The sequence below is a fragment of the Leopardus geoffroyi genome, chromosome C2 (genome assembly GCF_018350155.1).
Source record: "Leopardus geoffroyi isolate Oge1 chromosome C2, O.geoffroyi_Oge1_pat1.0, whole genome shotgun sequence".
In the NCBI taxonomy this organism is placed as follows: domain Eukaryota; kingdom Metazoa; phylum Chordata; class Mammalia; order Carnivora; family Felidae; genus Leopardus; species Leopardus geoffroyi.
Genome location: NC_059333.1, coordinates 31,981,374 through 32,000,818, shown reverse-complemented (window position 1 = coordinate 32,000,818; position 19,445 = coordinate 31,981,374). Strand labels below are relative to the sequence as shown.

Below are 19,445 nucleotides of genomic sequence, written 5' to 3'. Positions count from 1 at the left end.
CGATTATGCAAAATTATCATGGATCTAAAGTCTTGTAGAAGCCAATAATTATTTTCCCAAAGTCATAAAAATAGATAAAATGAGGAGATATAACTAAAGTTATTTTTACAATTTTAGCTTTAACTTCCTTTCAGCATTTTGATAACCATCTGTCTCTTAGTGATGTTTATTGTACCAAAAAGTCTTGAGTTTAATTCTGGACACTTTCTGATTTGATGAAGAAAAAAATACCAAAATATGTGTGTTACTTTATGCATATCCCACAATACATATTGATTAAGTAAAATCAAGTAAATGCAAATACTTTTTTATGCATCAAATAAGAGAAATGCACATAGTCTTGTTAGCAGTGGCTATGACATGGAAACCAAAGTCATTTTCTCAGAAATTATTTTCTCAAAATACTATACTGCATTGTTTGAAGAAAAAATCATAGACTATTTCATGAAGAAACTCAGTGGCAGACACAATTTGTACAATTTATTAAGAAAGAGAAAGGGGAGGGGAAAAGAAAGAATTTAGAGTTGCCAACTGTTAAAATGTGCATTAAACAAGAGGCACATGGGTGGCTCAGTTGGTTAAGCATTAGACTTTGGCTCGGGTCATAATCTTCCCGGTTTGTGGGTTCAAGACCCGCATCAGGCTCTGTGTTGACAGCTCAGAGCCTGGAGCCTGCTTCTGATTATGTGTCTCCCTCTCTCTCTGCCCCTTGCCCTCTCTCTCTCTCTCTCTCTCTCTCTCTCTCTCTGTCTCTCTGTCTCTCAAAAATAAACATTAAATTTTTTTTAATATGCATTAAACATGTTTGTAAGACGTGGAGGGTTTTTTTTTAATTTTTGTTTTTTGATGATTAAAATCTTAACTATGATGGATGAGTTTGATGACTATCAATAGAATTCCTTTGTTAACTATTTTCAGAATATAGTATAATATATCAGTCTTGAGTTTGTAGTGTCTTTACTTTGTAAAATATGCTTCAAATTATGTACTTGCTTCGTAGAACTTTTGTAAACTATATATAGAAGGCTAAAGAGTGGCTGTGTCTGAGCTGATGAAGAGTAGTTTACTATGATCCTTGTCTGTCAACAGCTATATTAGTTTCTAGGGCTGACATAACAAAGTGCTATAAACCAGTGACTTAAATGATGAAAGTTTATTTTCTCACACCTTTGGAGACTAAAAGTCCAAGATCAAGGTGTCAGCAAGGGTGGTTTATTCTGAGGCCTCTCTCCTTGGCTTGTAGATGGCCATGGTCCCCTTGTGTATTTAGTCAGTCTTCCTTCAATCTCTGTGTGTGTCCTAATCTCCTCTTACAAGGAAACCAGTTAGATTGAATTAAGACCCACCCCAAGGACCTCATTTTACTTTACCTCTTTAAAGATCCTGTCTCCAAATACAGTCTCTATCTGAGGCACAAGGGGTTAAGATTTAAACACGTGAATTTTGAGGGGACACAATTCAGCCTATAGTAGCCCTTGAGCCTCCTGATGGCACACGACACTGTGACCGTACCTTACTCTGTATGTAAATACTACACCTCTTAGAGACCCAGGGAGTACTCAGTGTACAACAGAGTACTGTATGCTATAGTCACAATGACAGGCAGAATCTATTTACTTATTTCATATTTGCTGCTTACAAGTTTAACCCAGATGAAGGGTAGGATTAAAATATATGAATATTTATCAGTCAGAGTTTTTGCAAGTTAAAGCCAAGCATAAGTGCATTTCTAGGACCTTCTAATAGATTCTTCCCACCCCCTCTTTTCAACCCTTTCGATGCATTTACATACTTGATTTAAAAACCAAATCTACATTATTTCTCTAGCCCTACTTTTCATAAATTATAAATTCACCACCCTCTTTGGAATGATGTTATTTTGACTTGATTTATCATTAATTACAAGGTCTTGGGACTTTAAGCGGTTAAGTAAATAGAGTGTTTGATCTCCATAGCGAGTTAATGCTGGCAGAACTGTCTACATGCACATGCTTTACATATTACTTTATATACATTATGTTGGTATTTGGAAAGTATTACAGAAAGAATGATGTTTATATGATTATATAAAGAGTCTGTACATACATATAACATGCCCATGATCCTGTTTGTTACTCTTGGTATGAACTGGGTGAAAGTACTATTTATCATTTTGTGAAACATAAAGTTGTTCATACTATAATAATCCCTGCTTTGACTCAATAATCATTTTATAATACCTGAAAATTTTTATTTGGTAACCGATTTGTGTAAGAAGCAAAACCTGCAAGCATTTACCTCTCATTGTCAATTAGATACAGAAGCAATTATATATAGGAAGTTAGAACTCTTAAAATTACCATTGGGTTCTCTTCTCATTTTCTACCTGTGTCATAGAGCTTCTGGAAGTAGATTGTGTCTCGAGAGTCCTGTATTCCCAAGATTTTGTATGATCTTATAATAGTGGTAATCGTTAGCTCTGGTATCTGAGGAGCCCAGACATTTTATGATTTGATGATAGTGGCAGTTACTTTGTGCCAGCTTGATAGTCTGTGTTTGCAATTTGGGGTTTAAATCTGTAGCAAGGAGATGGTGCAGAAATGAGCCTGCAGGCACTCACTCCATCTGCTGCCAGGTATGCTCTCAATTAGACTTTTCTCCTTCTTTCATTGCCAGTCCCAGGCTCGGTCTGAACATAGAACCACTCTGCCTTGGGTCTCTTGGCTTTGAGCCACTAAGGACAGTCTATTTTTTAGCTCTCTCTTTTTGGTTATTTTTTCTAAACAAGTAGCAGATGAGGGAGGACTCTCATGATGGTGCCTTTTTTTTTTAAGTATCGTTTTTTTTTAAAAATCCATTAAAGTAGTGAAGAGGAAAATCAGGCACAATGGCACTGGTAATATATGTTGTAAGACAAAAAAAATGTTATTTAGTAGAATCAGGAGAAAGTTAGTACATTGGCTTTACTCTAACCACCATTTTAGGTAATGTTTAGAGGCTATTTATATGAAACTAGAACATAATGAGCCATGAGAACGAACAACAACAACAAAATGCAGGTAAAAGATGGACGGACCACTTTTAATAATGGAGTCCTAAGTAAAACAGCTGGTAGGAAGATGGTACCTCAAAATTTCTGCTTTCAGAAACCAATACAGTGAATTCCAATGCCTTGTTTTAGCATGTAATGTCAAAATAATATTAGTTTACAAAAAAGTTACTTTAGGGATAAAATTAATTCTTTTTAAAAAAAATATGAGAATAAGAAACACTGATTGTGTCCTAGAACTCTTAATTTGCTATTATATTAAGAATTTCTAAGAATATTTTCATATTTCTAAGACTATTTTAATATTCAAGAATTTCTCATGCTGGCATATGTAAATGATAGTCAACAGAACATTGTCAGTAATGGTAAAACATACAGAAACAACCTAAATATTCCTCTGTACGGATTGGCTAAATAAATAATGATATACTCATAAAACAGAGGATTATACGAAGTTTTCAAAACAAGAGGTAGAGCTGTATGTACACATAGGGAAATGTATACAACTACACAGTTAGGTGAAAAAAGTGCAATTCTCCTTACGTCAATAAGAGAGAAAGGCTACATATTTTCACGTGGTACTTTTTGCCACCACATAGGGGTGAGTAGACTGGCACTGTACCACCAAGGTGTGGCCAATTTATATAGTCCCTGATGTGAATGATGCTCCATGGAATTATGCAAAACAAATATGCCTGATTTGTGTGTCTAAATAATTTCTGGAATGATCTATACAAACATATTCAAACTGATTACTTCCACATAATCAATATTGAGTATTTGAAATGGAGATGGAGATATATGAGGGGTTGTACTTTCAAGTTCTTATGTACTTTTGATTTATTTTTAGAATGTAAATGCATATTTTTTGTTTAGAATGTTGATTTTTTAATACTAAGCATTTAATACATGTTTTATAAACACTTTTTAGTTAATTTATTCTATCATTTAGGTATTCCTCTTCAAATCTGAAAACATTACCATTTCTGAAGTCATGATTGAAAAAGCCATGCTGATAATTACCAAATCTCTGTATCTCTGGTCTTGAACTCTCTTGAAACTCAGATTCTATGTACAAAAACCTGTTGAACATCTCTATCTAGGTACTTCAAAGTCTCCTCCTTTTCACTTGTGTAAAACCGAACTCCTCCTCTTTCTCTGTGGGCCATCTCTTTCTCATCCCCTCCTTCCTTATCTTCAGTGAAGTTTGTGTCATCCACCTAGTCAACTATGGTGAAAATCGTAAATGTCATTTTAGATTCTTTCCTGTCCTTTGCCTGCTAGATTCCATTGATCATTAAATGATATTGATTTTTCTTTCTTAACCTTTCTCAAATACATTTCTTCATCTGAACAGCCACCAATGCAGTTACATCCTCTATCATTACTTACCTGAGCTATTACAAATTGTATTCAAACCTTTCCATGCTAAAGGCAGAACAACCTAAAACTAGAATCTCTTCATATTCTTCTAACTTTCCAACTATTATTAGGATATCTATTTCTGTTCCCTAAAATGTACATGGGGGCAAAGGTAGCACCCCTTAAAGAATGTAAATTTTCTAGATACCAAATTTTTACCTACTTGTATCCTCAGGTATGTCTATAAGACTTTGAATTATATAAAAAATGTGTGCATAAAGTGTGTATAAAGTGATAGGTAGATGAAATTAACTTACATTTATACCAGAGATTAGCTGGTTTAAAACCTCTGGGTGCAGATACAAAGTGCAGCAATCCCATCAATGGATTATAAATACAAAATAGAATGTAACAATATAAAGAATACTGAACCAGAAATTAAGAATCTAAGGGCATTGGTCCTAGCTCTGATCACATCTAGATTTGAGGTTAAAACCTAAGGTCTATGTGTTCAAGTTACCCTTTTTACAGAATGAGAAGGGATTTAGGCTAGATTAGAGATGGCAAATACGTCTCAACTCAAGTGCCAACCTCAATCAATTTGAAGCGGTTGCCTGAAGAGTAAGGGTATGCATTTGGGACCAGGAACATTTCGCTGAAATGAATTAAGACGGTCTGTCATGGTTGGGGGAGAGAGAGTTTGAGCACATATGCCTATATTAGCTATCCCAAGACTAGGTAATCTTTAAGTCCCAGCTCTATGTTTCACTATTTTTGTGCCATATAACAATGAGGATAGATTGAAATTGTTGATCTTCTTGTTCCTTCGTTGCCTTCAAATGTTCCAGTTCATTTAAGATGTATTACCTCACAATTGAATGTGAATCCAATGGTAATACTAACATTTAAGTGTAAGTGGTAGACTTTTCCAGTATTTTAAATTTTTCTTTCTAGATCTTCCACCTCCTCCGGTGCCACCACCTGCTATAAAGTCACCCACTGTCCAATCCAAGGCACAGCTGGAGGTACGACCTGTAATGGCACCCAAACTACCTTCTATAGAAGCAAGAACAGACAGATCATCAGATAGAAAAGTAGGCAGCTACAAGGGGAGAGAAGTATTGGATGGAAGACAGGTTGCAGAGATGAGAACAAATCCAGGTGATACCAGAGAAGCACAGGAACAGCAAAATGATGGGAAAGGACGAGGAAACAAGGCAGCAAAACGCGACCTTCCACCAGCAAAGACTCATCTCATCCAAGGTACCGATTTATTCATACAGCAAATAAATATAGATTGAACATATATTTTGTAAGTTACACTGTTAGGTTCTCGTGAGCCATATGAAAATGGATAAGATTTAGAAATTTGGTCTCTAATGGAGGAGACAAGCATGTACTCAGATAATTTTAATATAATTAAATTAAATTCGTAACATTATATAAGACTTCCTTGGAGAGGTGTCATTTGAATTGGGTTTTAAGGGAAAGCATGATTTCAACAGGTGAAACAGGGAGAAGGGGATAGCAGATAAAGGAAATAAATGGAGAAAAAACATGTAAGTGTAAAAACCTATGTTTGGGGAACTTTAATTTCCAGTTTGACCAGAGAATAGGTTGCTTCGGGCCCGGCACAGATAATGAAAGATAAAACTAGAGAGGTGTTTGGGCCAGATTGGCAAGGCTGGGAATATGACTCTAGACTGTAGGGTTTATGATATCATCAGTGGTGAGCCAGCAAAGAATTTTGAGCAAGAAATGACAGAATCAGATTTTTAGAAAAAGAATTGGCAGCACTCTATAGTGAAGGAAGAGACTGGAATCTAGTAGATGAAAGTATCAGGTCACTGTAAAATATCTAGGTATAAAATAGGAAAACACTGAATTAAAATAGGTATGTGGGGAAATAAAGGAGAGAACAGCCTCCACTGGCATGTCAGACATAGAGTCAGTAGGAATTGGTGACTAATCGAAAGTAGAAAAATAGACTGAAACAATGGAGTAAAGCAGAAGTTACTCAAATGTTAATTAGATGGCCCTGCTGACTAGTGGAATATAATTATACTAACCGATGTAAGAAAACAAAACAGAAAAGATTTCTAAGGGAAAATATTTTCAATGTTGAATGGATTAAGGTGCTGACAAGAACACAGATATGAAGAAAATCAATAAGACTTTAGACAACTGAGTTTAAAGATCAGGGGGAAAGGTTGTGAGTAGAGAGTGGATTTTAGAAACAGCAACACAGAGTAAAATTGTGTGAATTACAAAGGCTAAATTATCAACAGTGATATATCGGTTAAAGCTGAGCAATCAATTCTCTGGGAGGAAAGCAGAGCAAAATCCTAATTTGTGCCCGTTTACATACTTCTGTTGGGTAGTTACTCCCAAGACAGCTGGTTTCAAGCTGCTAATATGAAGTCAGTAAATGTGGAGTTGGGAAGACTTGGTTACTCTTCTTTTGCTGAGAATGTGTGAGCCAGTTTCAATGCACCAATAATCAGCAGTGATTATATTTAAAGACTAGGCACAAGAATGACTTTCTATAGTGGAAACTAAGATGGATCCACCCAGAGATATAAAATAATCAAGATCTCTAAGCCAGAGAAAATAGTGTCCTAGAAAGAATGGAGGAGGAAATTTTAAGACAGGAAGAAATCGAAAATGCCACACAGAACTGAAAGTTGGATGTCAACAGGAGGTGGAGGATGGGGAGAGAATGCCTAAGGATTTTGCAATATGTTATTTGTGGGTGGTATTAGAACTGTTTTTAGTAGAGTAGTCAGAATAGATGCCAGACTCTAAGGAGTTGTAAAGTAAATGGACATTGTGAAGGGAGGTGATGAGCCCTTTTCAGAAGGCTGGGAAGAGAAGAGGTTGGGAACAAGTTTGCCAGGAAGGCAGAATTTGTAGAAATGCTTTAGGATAGTGTATTTGAGCATTATTAGATACTAAGGAAAAGAAACCATTTAGGAGAAAGAAATATAATAAAGGGAAGATTGGTCATAGTCAGAAAAGAGTGGTAGGGTAATGAATCTGAGAAGCCTGTACGACTACTGCTGTATTTTAATAGATATGTTGTGATAAAATTAGACATCAAACTCTCATTCTTTTTATTATGGGCACCTGGTCATTAGCAATGTCCTTTCAAAATGGGAGTCAGTTTCACTCTCTTATGTGACAGGAAGCCTGAACTCCTAATCTAGGCATGTACTCAGCAACAAAATGATGAGTGGAGGTGGACACCCCTACTATATGAGCACAAAGTACTTGGTGTTATTACCACAATCCAAAATTTGAAAAACTTAGCTTGCTTGTTATCAGTTAAGCAAAATGTGATCTGACTCTGACTCTTTGATCTATTCTATACTCCCAAGTAGTGACTTATAAATACAATGTCATGACATAAATTATGAAGTTTATATGTGGCCTGAAAGTATAAACCAATTTGCTGCTATAAGTAAGCTTCCTCCAAAGCAGGTGGGATTTTTCAGGGAAAAAAAAAACAACTTACAAACCTGGAAAGATATTGGTGTATACAGAATTAGAACAAAGAGATGGAGTTATTTTATCAATCTTTAGACTTTTAATAAGTTGTCCTTTGTGTTATAAAAATATTTCTAACTAAAGAACTATTGCTGGAACTATTAATCTAGAAACAAGGGACCCTATTTCATGGAGAGCACTGAGTTACACTGGCCAGATTATTATTTTATGTCTTGCTTTCCCAAATTCTGATTTGAACCATAACTCTGTGTATATGTGTCATTAAATGATTGTTTCTATGCATTGCTATAATTTTCACCTTCATAATTCAGTTGACATTATTTAAAATGAAAGAGGCACCCTGATTTACATGTGTAATGAATGGTCATTTTTTAATTAAAGAGAGTGGTCTTCTAGACTTGAATGACTGATTGTTTTGCTGACATTTACCTCAATTAGTTCAATTTATTTCTACATATATCAAACATCCACTGCGGTATAAAGCATTGTACTGGTCTTGAGATTTATGTGTAAGTATGAACCTTGACCTCAAGAAGCTTACAGTCAGAGTTGGAGACAGGTTATCTGTAGATTCACAGACATATTCATATTTGGTGTAACGTTTATGATGCTGTGATACTTGAGAGTCCAGAGAAGGGACAGTTAGCCCAGTCTTGTGGGGACGTGAGGTAGAAAACGACTTCTTGATCTTTCCTGGTGGAAATAACACATAAGCTGAGTGACCGGGGTGGGTGGAGTTTTACTTGAGTAAGAAGAGTGAATAGATTGTTCTGGCAGAGAAACTCAGCATGAAAAGCTTTGAGGTACATTAAGAAGATTGTAAATTCACTGTGACTAAGATAGTAAATGTGGTCAAAGAGGAAGCTCTTGAGGTAAATGTAAGTTTAAGTCATAGAGTGCCTGTAGTTCCTATAAGAAGGCAGCTGAGTGAATATGTTTTAGAGAGGAATAGCTCAAGACACAGAGATCTATTGGAAGATATTTGCAACACCTGGACAAGAGATGTGGCGAATATAAACCAGGCTATAGGAACAGAGATGAGTGAGTGGGGAAATTCAACATTAACATTTTTTTGTGTTGAAAGTCAGGCTCACCTGTGTATATTTGAATGTGTGGAAAAGGTACATTGAAGGAGTGCCGGAAGGTTGTTGGAAGGCAGGGAACACTCTAAAATAATTTCAGTTTTCTGTGTTTGTTTTCTTAATAATTAGTGTTGTCATTAACTATATTAGAGAATCCAGAAGAGAAGAAAGGAGTGGACATGATGAAGTCAATGTTCGACATAGTGAGTTTGAGGGACGCTTAAGAGGAAGTATTCAACATAATTCAAAAATTGGAAATATAAATTAATGATTTATCATAATAAAATAGTAATTAAATCCACTCATTCACTCAAAACTGTTTATCAATGACCTGTTATATGTCAAGTTGAGAGTATATCAAAACACAAAACACAGAAAAATACCTGCCCCCATGACAGTTACATTCTAGAAAAGGTTGCAATTTGTGAGAATGGATGAAATTACCGAGAGTGAGTGGGAGGAAAATGTGTATGTATACACTAGGGTAAAAGTAGAAATTTGCAGGGCATCAACATGTATGAGGCACTCTATAGGAAGAGCCCACAGAAAACTGTCCAGGAAGGAAGAGAACTAGAAGCTGGGAATAGTGATGTTTAAATTGATAGTGGTTTCCAGATGAAGGCAGCGAGAAGTCCAGAGACATAAAGGCTGAAACATGATTAGCATTTTCAAAGTCAACAGTGAGTTTTCTCTTTCATAGTGGTAATGTGGGCATGCATAGATTTCAGTGCGATCCAGAGTAAATGGGAGTTGCATCTACCACTATTGAGTCTAAATTCAAGAAGCTTTGTTGAGCATTAAGAACAGAAAGAAGGTATTGATTCACGTAGAGCACAGGCTTAACAGGAAAGTTTTTAGCAAAAGACAGATTTTATATTGTAGATTGACAAAAATTACAGTCAATGGAGAGAAAAAGATTGGTAAAACAGGGACAGAAGATGCAGGTCACAGGAGTCCAAGTGCTATGAGACAAGGATGCAGGAACAGTGGTCTTCATGGACTGTGAGACCCCAGCAAGTCAGAACCTGGATGATGGGTAGAAGTTGTAATGAGTAGAATGGATGGAGAAAGGTGCCATCAAGGAGGACTACACAGGTGACATTAGTAGAGTGGTTGACCTTCCCAGGAAGAGAATGTTTTGTGCAAAGGTCAGGGAGTATTGACTTTGAACTGGTGCTAGTTGGGATAAGAGGCAAACCTTCCTTATTCTACTGGAGAGAGCTTGTGTGGAAACCTCAGGGGAAATCAGATTGCATTCAGGCAGCGTGGACAGTAGAAGCATTTGGAGGGGGAGGGGAAATGAATATAGAAGAGTTGGTTTTTTATGTGTTTGGTGTCCAAAGAGTGGAGGGAACAGGCTTTAGAGAGAAGTGAGCAACTGGTGGAGGCATCAATACAAGCAGCACCAAATTTAAAGCAGTAAGAAGATAGAAATTCAGAAGACGGTGTTTAATTAGAGTGGCTTGTGTTTTGAGCTAGCAATGTGGCAAACTTCTGAGATTCAAGGTTCCACAAGGTAAATACAATGTTAAGATGGAGGTTGTCTGGAAAGTGAACCTGGGCTTGATTCTGTTTTGGTAGTTTGAGGAAACTGGGCTTTGTTTTTATCAGTGCCGGAAAATGATCTTTCATAATTTGCATAGAGATTTCATTATCTCCTCTGTTTTTATAGCGACACTAGGGGCTTCTCTGGGTATACATATTATTAATACTTTTTTTAGAAAAGTGGAAACTAAGGCCTAAAATAATTGGATATCACATAGTGAAGGAGAGAACTGGAAGCTCTGTCTGATTCTAGGTTTGGTTTACCTCTTTTAATGAATTTGGTCCCAAGTGAGTTTGAGGTAGTCAGGAGCTTGTGAGTGAAACCAACCTGAATGCCAACCACTACCAGGAAGACAAGACTTGTTATTTTCATTTTCGTGACAATGCTGCTTTTCAATTATTGTTATAAAATATCCTCACTTACTCCTCAAAAACACTGGTGCTTCCCCATTCAAAATTACAGACATAAGTGATGATACATTATACAATGAAAATGCATAATGGTGTTCATATGCACTTACTATATTTCATTACACAGAGGATATTCTACCTTACTGTAGACCTACTTTTCCGACATCAAATAATCCCAGAGATCCTAGTTCTTCAAGCTCAATGTCATCAAGAGGATCAGGAAGCAGACAAAGAGAACAAGCAAATGTAGGTCGAAGAAATATTGCAGAAATGCAGGTTCTTGGAGGATATGAAAGAGGAGAAGATAATAATGAAGAATTAGAGGTATCTATAATTTTTTTCCAAGTTTCTCAGCATTATGCTAGTTATTAAGTCAGCCTCAAATTTAGAAATATGTTATCAGGCCACAGAAATGTTTCTGTTTTACCACAAATGCCAATGTTAGTGATACCAGAGACTAAACTTCTGTGAATTTAATGATTTTCTTGAAATGCATTCCAATGTTTTAAATGGTGATAACAGTTTCTTTTTGGATCTAGAGGTCATGTTCATCTGCAGATATTCATATAAGAAGTTTATATGGCAAATATGTTGTTAGGAAATAAGAACTATTTCTCTAGATAATATATTGTATAGTACTGTATTGTAGTAGGTTGTAAAAGCCAGTAAGGTGACAGAGTTATAAGGATGTAAATGAGAGTGCTTAGCCTGTGTTATCTGCCGCCCTAGTAATCACTGGGGTTAATCTAACTGATTGGACCAACTATCTTCCACCTTAATTCTTCTGCCAATGAGAACATGATCCTTGACATTAACCTTCCCAGAAGAGAACACTCTTTGAGTCAAATATATACTCCTTTGTTGGAACTTATAGATAGCAATACAAGATAGAATTGGCAGTAAGTCAAAATAAACCAACTTTTAAGACCATGTTTCCTCCATTTAATAATAATAATAAACAAGTTGAGGACAAATTTCTCTTCTTACAAATATATTTAAACCCAAGTAGATTGTTAAATGAACGTTCATCTTAAACTTTTAAGAATAGAAGATGAAAAATTTTAAGGCATAATATCTAATTGAATTTCCTATAATACCCAAAACATTTTGATTTTGAATTTTGGAATAAGAAGATTTTCTTCTTGCAATTGTTGTGATGAGAAGCTGTTTTATAAGTTGTGCTTGTCTTTTTAAGGAGAAGAACTTTTCTGGGGGACAAAAAGTTACCAAAAATAACTCTAATACTTAAACCAATAAAATTTGAGCTATAACGTTGAGTTGGGGACGGGGTAAGTAGAGAAATCCACCTTCTGCTGCCCCTCTCGCTCCTGCCCCACATACCCCAATACTGCAACATTGTGTAGAACACAGTTTGGTGCTTGTAGAGAACTACTGGATCTTCTATCAAAACCAGCTATAAAGACAAATGAAATTAGTTGCCATGAGCACTTTTTAACGTATGCCAGGGAATGAAGGAAGAAACGCAAATTATAAGGATAAAAACATATACATCCATATAAATATAAGACTATAAGATTGATTTTGAAATTTACCAATAACTTATCTCTTACAGGAAACTGAAAGCTGAAGACAACCAGAGAGGCTTGTGCGATCCAATGTGAAAAGTATCTCTCAAGATGCCTCTTGTCTGATGACACATGACGCCAGATACAATGTTCAGTGCAATCAGAGTGTAAAAATTGTCATTTTTATTCCTCTTATTGGAATACCGTTTTTAAAAATTTTATTGGAGTTTTATTGTTGTTGTTTGATCCTTATCCCTATGAAGAACTTCCCTATTCCCCTCGCTGTTGGAACAAACCATTACACTTTACTTCTAGCAAGGGAAGTACTTGACTTCTTGCTTCAGTCATCAGCCAGCAAGAGAGAACAAAACAGTTCGTTTGCATTTTGCCCCTGAGATATGGCATTGCACTGCTTCTCTATCAAGCCAATTTTATAGCAAAGTATTGATCAAAGATACAAAATTGACTAATCAACCTCATGGCAAGGGCTCTCAAGATATAATCTTTCTATAACCAACTGCTACTGCAAATTAAAACATATTTCATTTTCACATGATTTTAAAGTCAGTCTTTCATACCACCCTCTGCTGGGAGAAAATAAAATAGAATACATGCAGAACAACCACAAGTCGATTTGAATGGGGTAGAAACATTGTAAATATATACTCTTTGCAACCCCTGGTGGTACTTTATTTTGTCTTCATTTCAATCATGGAAGTATATTCTTACTGGAAATATACTTTTGGATAAGTAGGGATAAGCCAGTTGGATCTCTGGTTGTCTAGTCATTGTCATAAGTAAGCCTAGCAAAAAACCTTGTTCTATTTTTCAATCGAATGCAATTATTAATGCATATTACAAACCAATGGATGTTTTTAATGACCAATTGAATAAGGACATCCCTATCTTAACTGGCCTAAATTTCTTCTGGTAGTGTCAGTTCAACTTTCAGAAGTGCCACTTAAGGAAGTTTGATTTTTGTTTTTGTAATGCACTGTTTTTAATCTTTTTTTTTTTTTTGGTTTTAAAAGCACAATCACTAAACTTTATTTGTAAACCATTGTAACTATTAACCTTTTTTGTCTTATTGAAAAAAGTGTTGAGAAGCGTTTTTAATCTGTTTTGTTAATGCTCTATGTTTGTATTTGGAATATTTGAATGATGACAGGTGGTGAAGTAACGTGCATACTTTATTGTGGGCCATGAACCCAATGGTTCTTACTTTTCCTGGACCTAAAGAAAAAAAAGGTTTAAGTTTGTTGTGGCCAATGTTGAAACTTATAAGATTTTCTTATAAGCTCAAAGAGAGGCATTACTTGCTTTGAATTGCCAAATGATGCCCTCTGACTGTAGATTTTTATGATCCTTTTTTGTCGTTATATGAATTTCATTGACTTGATAATTGGTGCTATTTGAAGAAAAAAATGTACATTTATTCATACACAGGTATCAGGCCTGACCCCACTGGAAAACAAAGCCAAACAAAACTGAACCACACAGAAAAAGCTGGTGTTCACCAAAAACTAAATGTGTTCACTTAGATAATTTGAAAGTTACATAGAAAGGGTGTGCAGTACTAAGGGAACAATCCATGTGATTAATGTTTTCATTATGTTCATGTAAGAAACCTCTTATTTTTAGCCATAATTTTGCATACTGAAAACCAATAATCAGAAAAGTAATTTTGTCACATTATTTATTAAAAATGTTCTCAAATACATCATTCTTTCTTGTGTTGATTTCTTTTGTTTTCTCATTGTGTGATCAAATTTATTCCATTTAGTCACAAAGTTGTGCTGTCTTAACATTTCACCACTGTATTATCAGATGAATAAAAATTCTGTTTTCTGAACAACGAGGCTTTACTTATAAGGAAAAATTCTCTGTTTACTCCATGGAAATTAAGGCTGTAAGATCAATCAAGACCTAAAAGTCATTTGGTCATAAAATAGCATTTTAATATTAAGGATGTACTAAAATGTTTTTTATGTGTATCTGAATTTCAATTAACCTATTTCTGAAATAGTGAGGATTCAACTATGATACATCTAATTTATAAAGTTTGAGCCACTTCTGTTCCATCAATAAGAAAATTATATTATCCAGAATATTTATTAGTAATTATCTGCTTTCTTGTTTACAAGTTCATGTGAAATTTTAACAATTCTATACCTGCCATATACTGGGTTGAACATTATTGCCCATTAGATGAAGGTCAGAATATTCAAGTATTCAACTTTGAATGGATGAGATGAGCAAGAGAATCTAGTGAAGGTTCTTTCCCTGTGATATATATATGGTTAAACTTTGTGTTGATCATAATTTACAAAACTGGGAAAATTTTGAAAAAAAAGAAGGTAGATATTATTTTGAAGTTTAATTTTACAAAAGTGATATAATCACCAGCATCTGCTTAGATCCATAGGTCAAGAAGTCAGTTTCCAAGCTATTTCAAGGGGAACATTGGAGAGACATGCTTAACAGCCTAATTTTTCTCTCCCCTTGTGAGGTGACTATAAGCTAGTTTCTATTTATATCCTGTGATATGCATATAAATTATGTGAATCTGGGGGCCTGTGTTTGAGTCCCAGTTTTGTCATGAGCTGTATTTCCTTGGACGTGTTACTTACCCTCAAAATCTCAGGTACTTCACCTGTAAATTCAATAATGCCTACCTCATGGAGCAATTGTCATGATTCAGTGAGTTAATGTATGTGACGACATGGACTCTGTAAATGCCCCGAACAACATAAGATATTGTATTTATAGACTGAAATTAATTGCATCCATTCTATCCTCACTTTTCACACATAGTTTGGTCCTACAAACTTGCAAAGAGTTAAAAACATATCAAAGTATAAATGTAGTGCAAGGATGGGGGTGGTTCCATTTCCAGTGAGTAAAATACACTGTGGAATTCCTAACCCTGGAATGAATTATTGGTGTTTTTGTTTGTTTCCTTGCTTTTGAATTCCTGAGGGCCACACAATGGGTGGTGATGTGGCATTTTCAGCACATATTTCACAGTTCAGGTGCAATGTCACTTGAGTTTTAAATAACAGTGTTTGGGCTGCTGTTCTGCTTAGTGGCAGGAAAATATCATCTTTATTCTGGATGAACTCAATTGTATCTGACTTTCTTGGTCATTTCAGATATAAAGTCCAGATTTTCTTTTCCTTGCCCTCTCTATAGGGTAGCATCTAAATTCCCAAGGCTGTATTCTTTTGTAGAAAGTGTGTGTGTGTGTGTGTGTGTGTGTGCATGCGCATGTGTTGGCGGGGGCAGGGGGGTGGTGTTGGTGGTAGAAGCTTTCAACAATTTTGCTCTTGTCCAAGTTTCCAATGGTCTTCGTTTATCATAACTTATGCAGCATCTTCCTTTTCCCTACCTTGATATCCCTTATTCATAGACACTATCCTGATATTTTTAAGCCCTTTGATGTAGGTTGGGTGTAGGGAGCAGCGAATGGGGCTTTCATAAGCTCTTCCATGCCATTCTGGGGTTCTGGAGACTTGGGTATGAGGACCCTTCCTTGGGCCTCGCAGGATGCTACTATCTTTAATTGCTTATGGAGGCTGTGTGCATGTGCAGGTTGGGGGAGGGGGTGGCGGCTACTTTTGAAATGTAAAGGAAGTTGGCCTTGGTCCTAGATCCAGACCACCTATTCTTGAATCCTGCTTCCACAAATTATTAGCTATAGCCATGGGAAGATTAGTGAATCTGCCTTAATCATTGAATGGTATTAAGAATGCCTACTTTACAAGGTTGTTTGGATTAAATGAATTGAGATGCGTAAAGTACATGGTAAATGCTCAGGTATTTATGGGCCATACCTCCTCCTTCTCTGATTCAGAACTAGAAAGTGCTGCCGAGGTTGCTCTTGCAGACTCCTAAAACTCTACGTGATCAGAGGTGAGAGGGCACAAGAATCAGAAACCTCAGTGACACATTCGCTGTATCTAATTCTCTCACCTCATGTTTAATTCTGTCTTCCCAGTGAGATAGAGGAGGAGAAGGAGAAGAGAACAAGAGGAAAAAGGGGGGAAGAGACAGACTAGCATGTGTATTGCTTGCATGCCAAGTCTTTGGTTTGCAAGACCTTAGCTCTTGCAACTGAGCCTTCATTCTGCTATAGATTTCAAAAATCTGTTTTGAAACCGCAAAGGGAGTGTTGAATTACTTTTCTATGGTAACCATTCCTTTGCATTTCTCTGGAAACCATCTGAGGGCAGCGTACAGAGAAAGCTCTCTCATCTGCTGGAAGTGGGAAGTGGGATGGTATGGTAGGAAATAGTCCGTAGCAGGTGCAATGTCTGTTAATATTAAAATATACAATCTTGCTACAAAAAAAGATATAATTAGACATTAAAAAAGAGGTTACTCTTCAAATGGAAATATCTTTTCTCAAATTCTAGTTTTCTCAGCTTATTTCAAGAGAATGTAGCAGAAATTTAAAAGGGGGGAAAAAAAAAAAAAACAACAACAACAGGGATTTGTCACCAGACCAAACTAAATATTGAGCAAGAGAGTATAAAGATTACTTTAGTGTTAACAAGTTTGGGTTTTTTTAGATGTTTATTTTTTTTGAGAGGGGAAGGGGGTGAGAGAGAGGGAGACAGAGGATCCAAAGCAGGCTCTGCTCTGAGAGCAGAGCCTGACATGGGTCTTGAACCCACGAACCGTGAGATCATGACCTGAGTCAAAGTCGGACAGTTAACCAACTGAGCTGCACAGGTGCCCCAATGTTAAGTTTTAAGATTTTTTTTTTAAGAAAAATACGGGCATTGACTTTTTTCTTTTCATAAAGGAGTCTGTAACAGGACTTCCAACCAAAAGCCTTAAGGACCTCCTGTTTTTAGATCCCTAAATTTGGTTCCTATTTTGGTATTGACGCTCAAGATTTTTTCCCATGTATGAATACACTCCAACCGCAAAGTCCAGTGTCCATTTGTTAAGGTGAGATCTTGTCTGTAACACACCAAGTGACTGCCTTCCCTACCACAAATGTGTCATTTTCATCAGCGTTTTTATAAAATGACAAAACAAGAAAATATTCGGATAACCCTGGAAAGACAAGGACAACCACGCCAAAACTGAGCTGTTGTTTGCTTAGCACTCAAGTGTTCCTGCTGTAAGGTGCTCAGTTCAGTGGCTTAAACAATTTACTACACGATGAACAAAAATGTAGACTATATGGAAATGGAATGTAAGAAATTCAGATCTTGAACTTAGAAATAAAATAATTTACTCATATGAGGAATACAAATGCATTGTTATTAAGAGTTAGCAAGATGGTTTTTAACAAAATTGGCAACCTTTTTTTAGATGTATGAGGGTGTCTGAGAAAACAAATGTGGCTTTATTTTTCAAAAAGTAGATAATCTTTTATTTTTAAAATTTCTTGTTGTTAAGAACAAATACTAGTTAATTAACATTGGGGGTGTTAATAGTTTAGCAAGTTACTTTCTTTGTCTTTCTCTTTCCCTTATTCCCTGTTGTGAATGCTAGTGAGAGGGAGAACAACAAATGAGTATTTAAAAAATATGTTCAAAGATACTTATTCTCTGGAGGCCCTAAGCCTATGTTTCTCAAAGTAATGTCCATGAATATCTGTCTTCTGGTTATAAATGTAAATTCCTGATTCCTGTCCTGTTCCCACTCAATCAGAATCCCGGAAAGCAAGACCTAATAATCTGCATTTTGGAAACAATCCCAGGTAGCTTTATGTTTAAAAAAAATAAGGTTTGAAAACCACCACCCTAATATAAATGAAGTATATGTTTCATTGTAATATATCTGAAACTGGAATGAACCTTAGAGTTGACAGCGTCTTGCAATTATTGTCAGACAGATAGCAGTCACAATGTAGTTTTCATTGTCTGCTTTAAAAAAACATGTCTCACACAAACAGAAAGTGAACACTTGTCAAATTTTATTTGCCTCACTAACAAGGGAATCAGCAGGAAGATAGCATTTGAAGAACAGTTGTGGAAGGAACTTAAATATGACTGCTCAGTAAGTTACCTTTCTATAGGGCAATACAAACATGTTAATATTTGTGCTGAACTAGAGAATCATGACACCTATCTTTCTTTTCAGGTTAAATAATCGCTAACCTTCAGAGCTGCATAAAATGTGCACCTTTTTCATTTACGATTAGTCAAAAAATACTTTGATAATTTGCATCCGCCCAAAAGAATCAGATGAGGGTCAAACAGTGACTTGGTTTTGTTGGTTTCCCAGGAAGCAGAACCTGCGACAAAGACCTGGGCACAAACAATTTATTTAGGATGTAATCCCAGGAAGTGGGTTTGGGAGTGTGAGGGAAATGAGAGAGACGTCAATACGGGTACTTTAAAGTTGGTAAAGGTGCCTCCGTGGGGACTCTACTGGCTTCTCTGAGAAGCATACAGAATACCTCCCTGAATCCTTCCCCAAAGGACAGGTACCTGGAACATTATCAGCTTACTCCTAGTTCCCCATTAGTTGCAAGTTGTTGGTGGGGCAGGGGTGGGGTAGGCAGGGGAGTTACCTCTCAAGCACTGGTGAGCAGACCAAGTGAGAATAGGAGACCCAGAGACCCAGAAGACCCAGGGGCAGAAAGTGGACATGCTTTATGGCTGGTGTCTGAGATGGGAAAGTGCCAAAATGAGGTAAGTATGATCTCAAAGGGAATTGTCTGCCACAAAAGAGTCCGCAAAGCCCTGTAACACGAGCAGGATCATTGGAGATGTTTCAACATGGTATCAAAAATCAAGCCATAATCAAATTACCATTTTCAAATTTAAGATACATTTCTTTCACATCGTGCATGTATGAATTTAGTAATAGGTATTCATACTACTTTCACATTGGTGGAATTCTTACGAGGTATCAGTTGCTGGTACTGGGTGTGTTGAGTTTAACTGCCATTTAACATACAGTAAAACCTTGGATTGTGAGGAACTTGTTCCGTGAATGGTCCGCAAGATGAGCAAACATTTC

At 36.3% G+C, this 19,445-nt stretch overlaps 1 protein-coding gene across 10 annotated transcripts in view; it reads left to right on the top strand.

The window, feature by feature from the left end:
* ROBO1 (roundabout guidance receptor 1) overlaps positions 1-14,181 on the top strand; it is a 1,138,975-nt gene extending 1,124,794 nt beyond the window's left edge. For 9 of the 10 annotated variants that reach the window (XM_045501664.1, XM_045501662.1, XM_045501663.1 and 6 more), the window contains 3 exons: positions 5,345-5,653; positions 11,063-11,259; positions 12,509-14,181. In XM_045501664.1, coding sequence (XP_045357620.1) covers positions 5,345-5,653; positions 11,063-11,259; positions 12,509-12,523 — 521 coding nt within the window. In that variant the 3' untranslated portion in view covers positions 12,524-14,181. The remainder of the gene's footprint in view (positions 1-5,344; positions 5,654-11,062; positions 11,260-12,508) is intronic. The other variant, XM_045501669.1, reaches the window with a different exon arrangement.
* Positions 14,182-19,445: the final 5,264 nt, after the last annotated feature.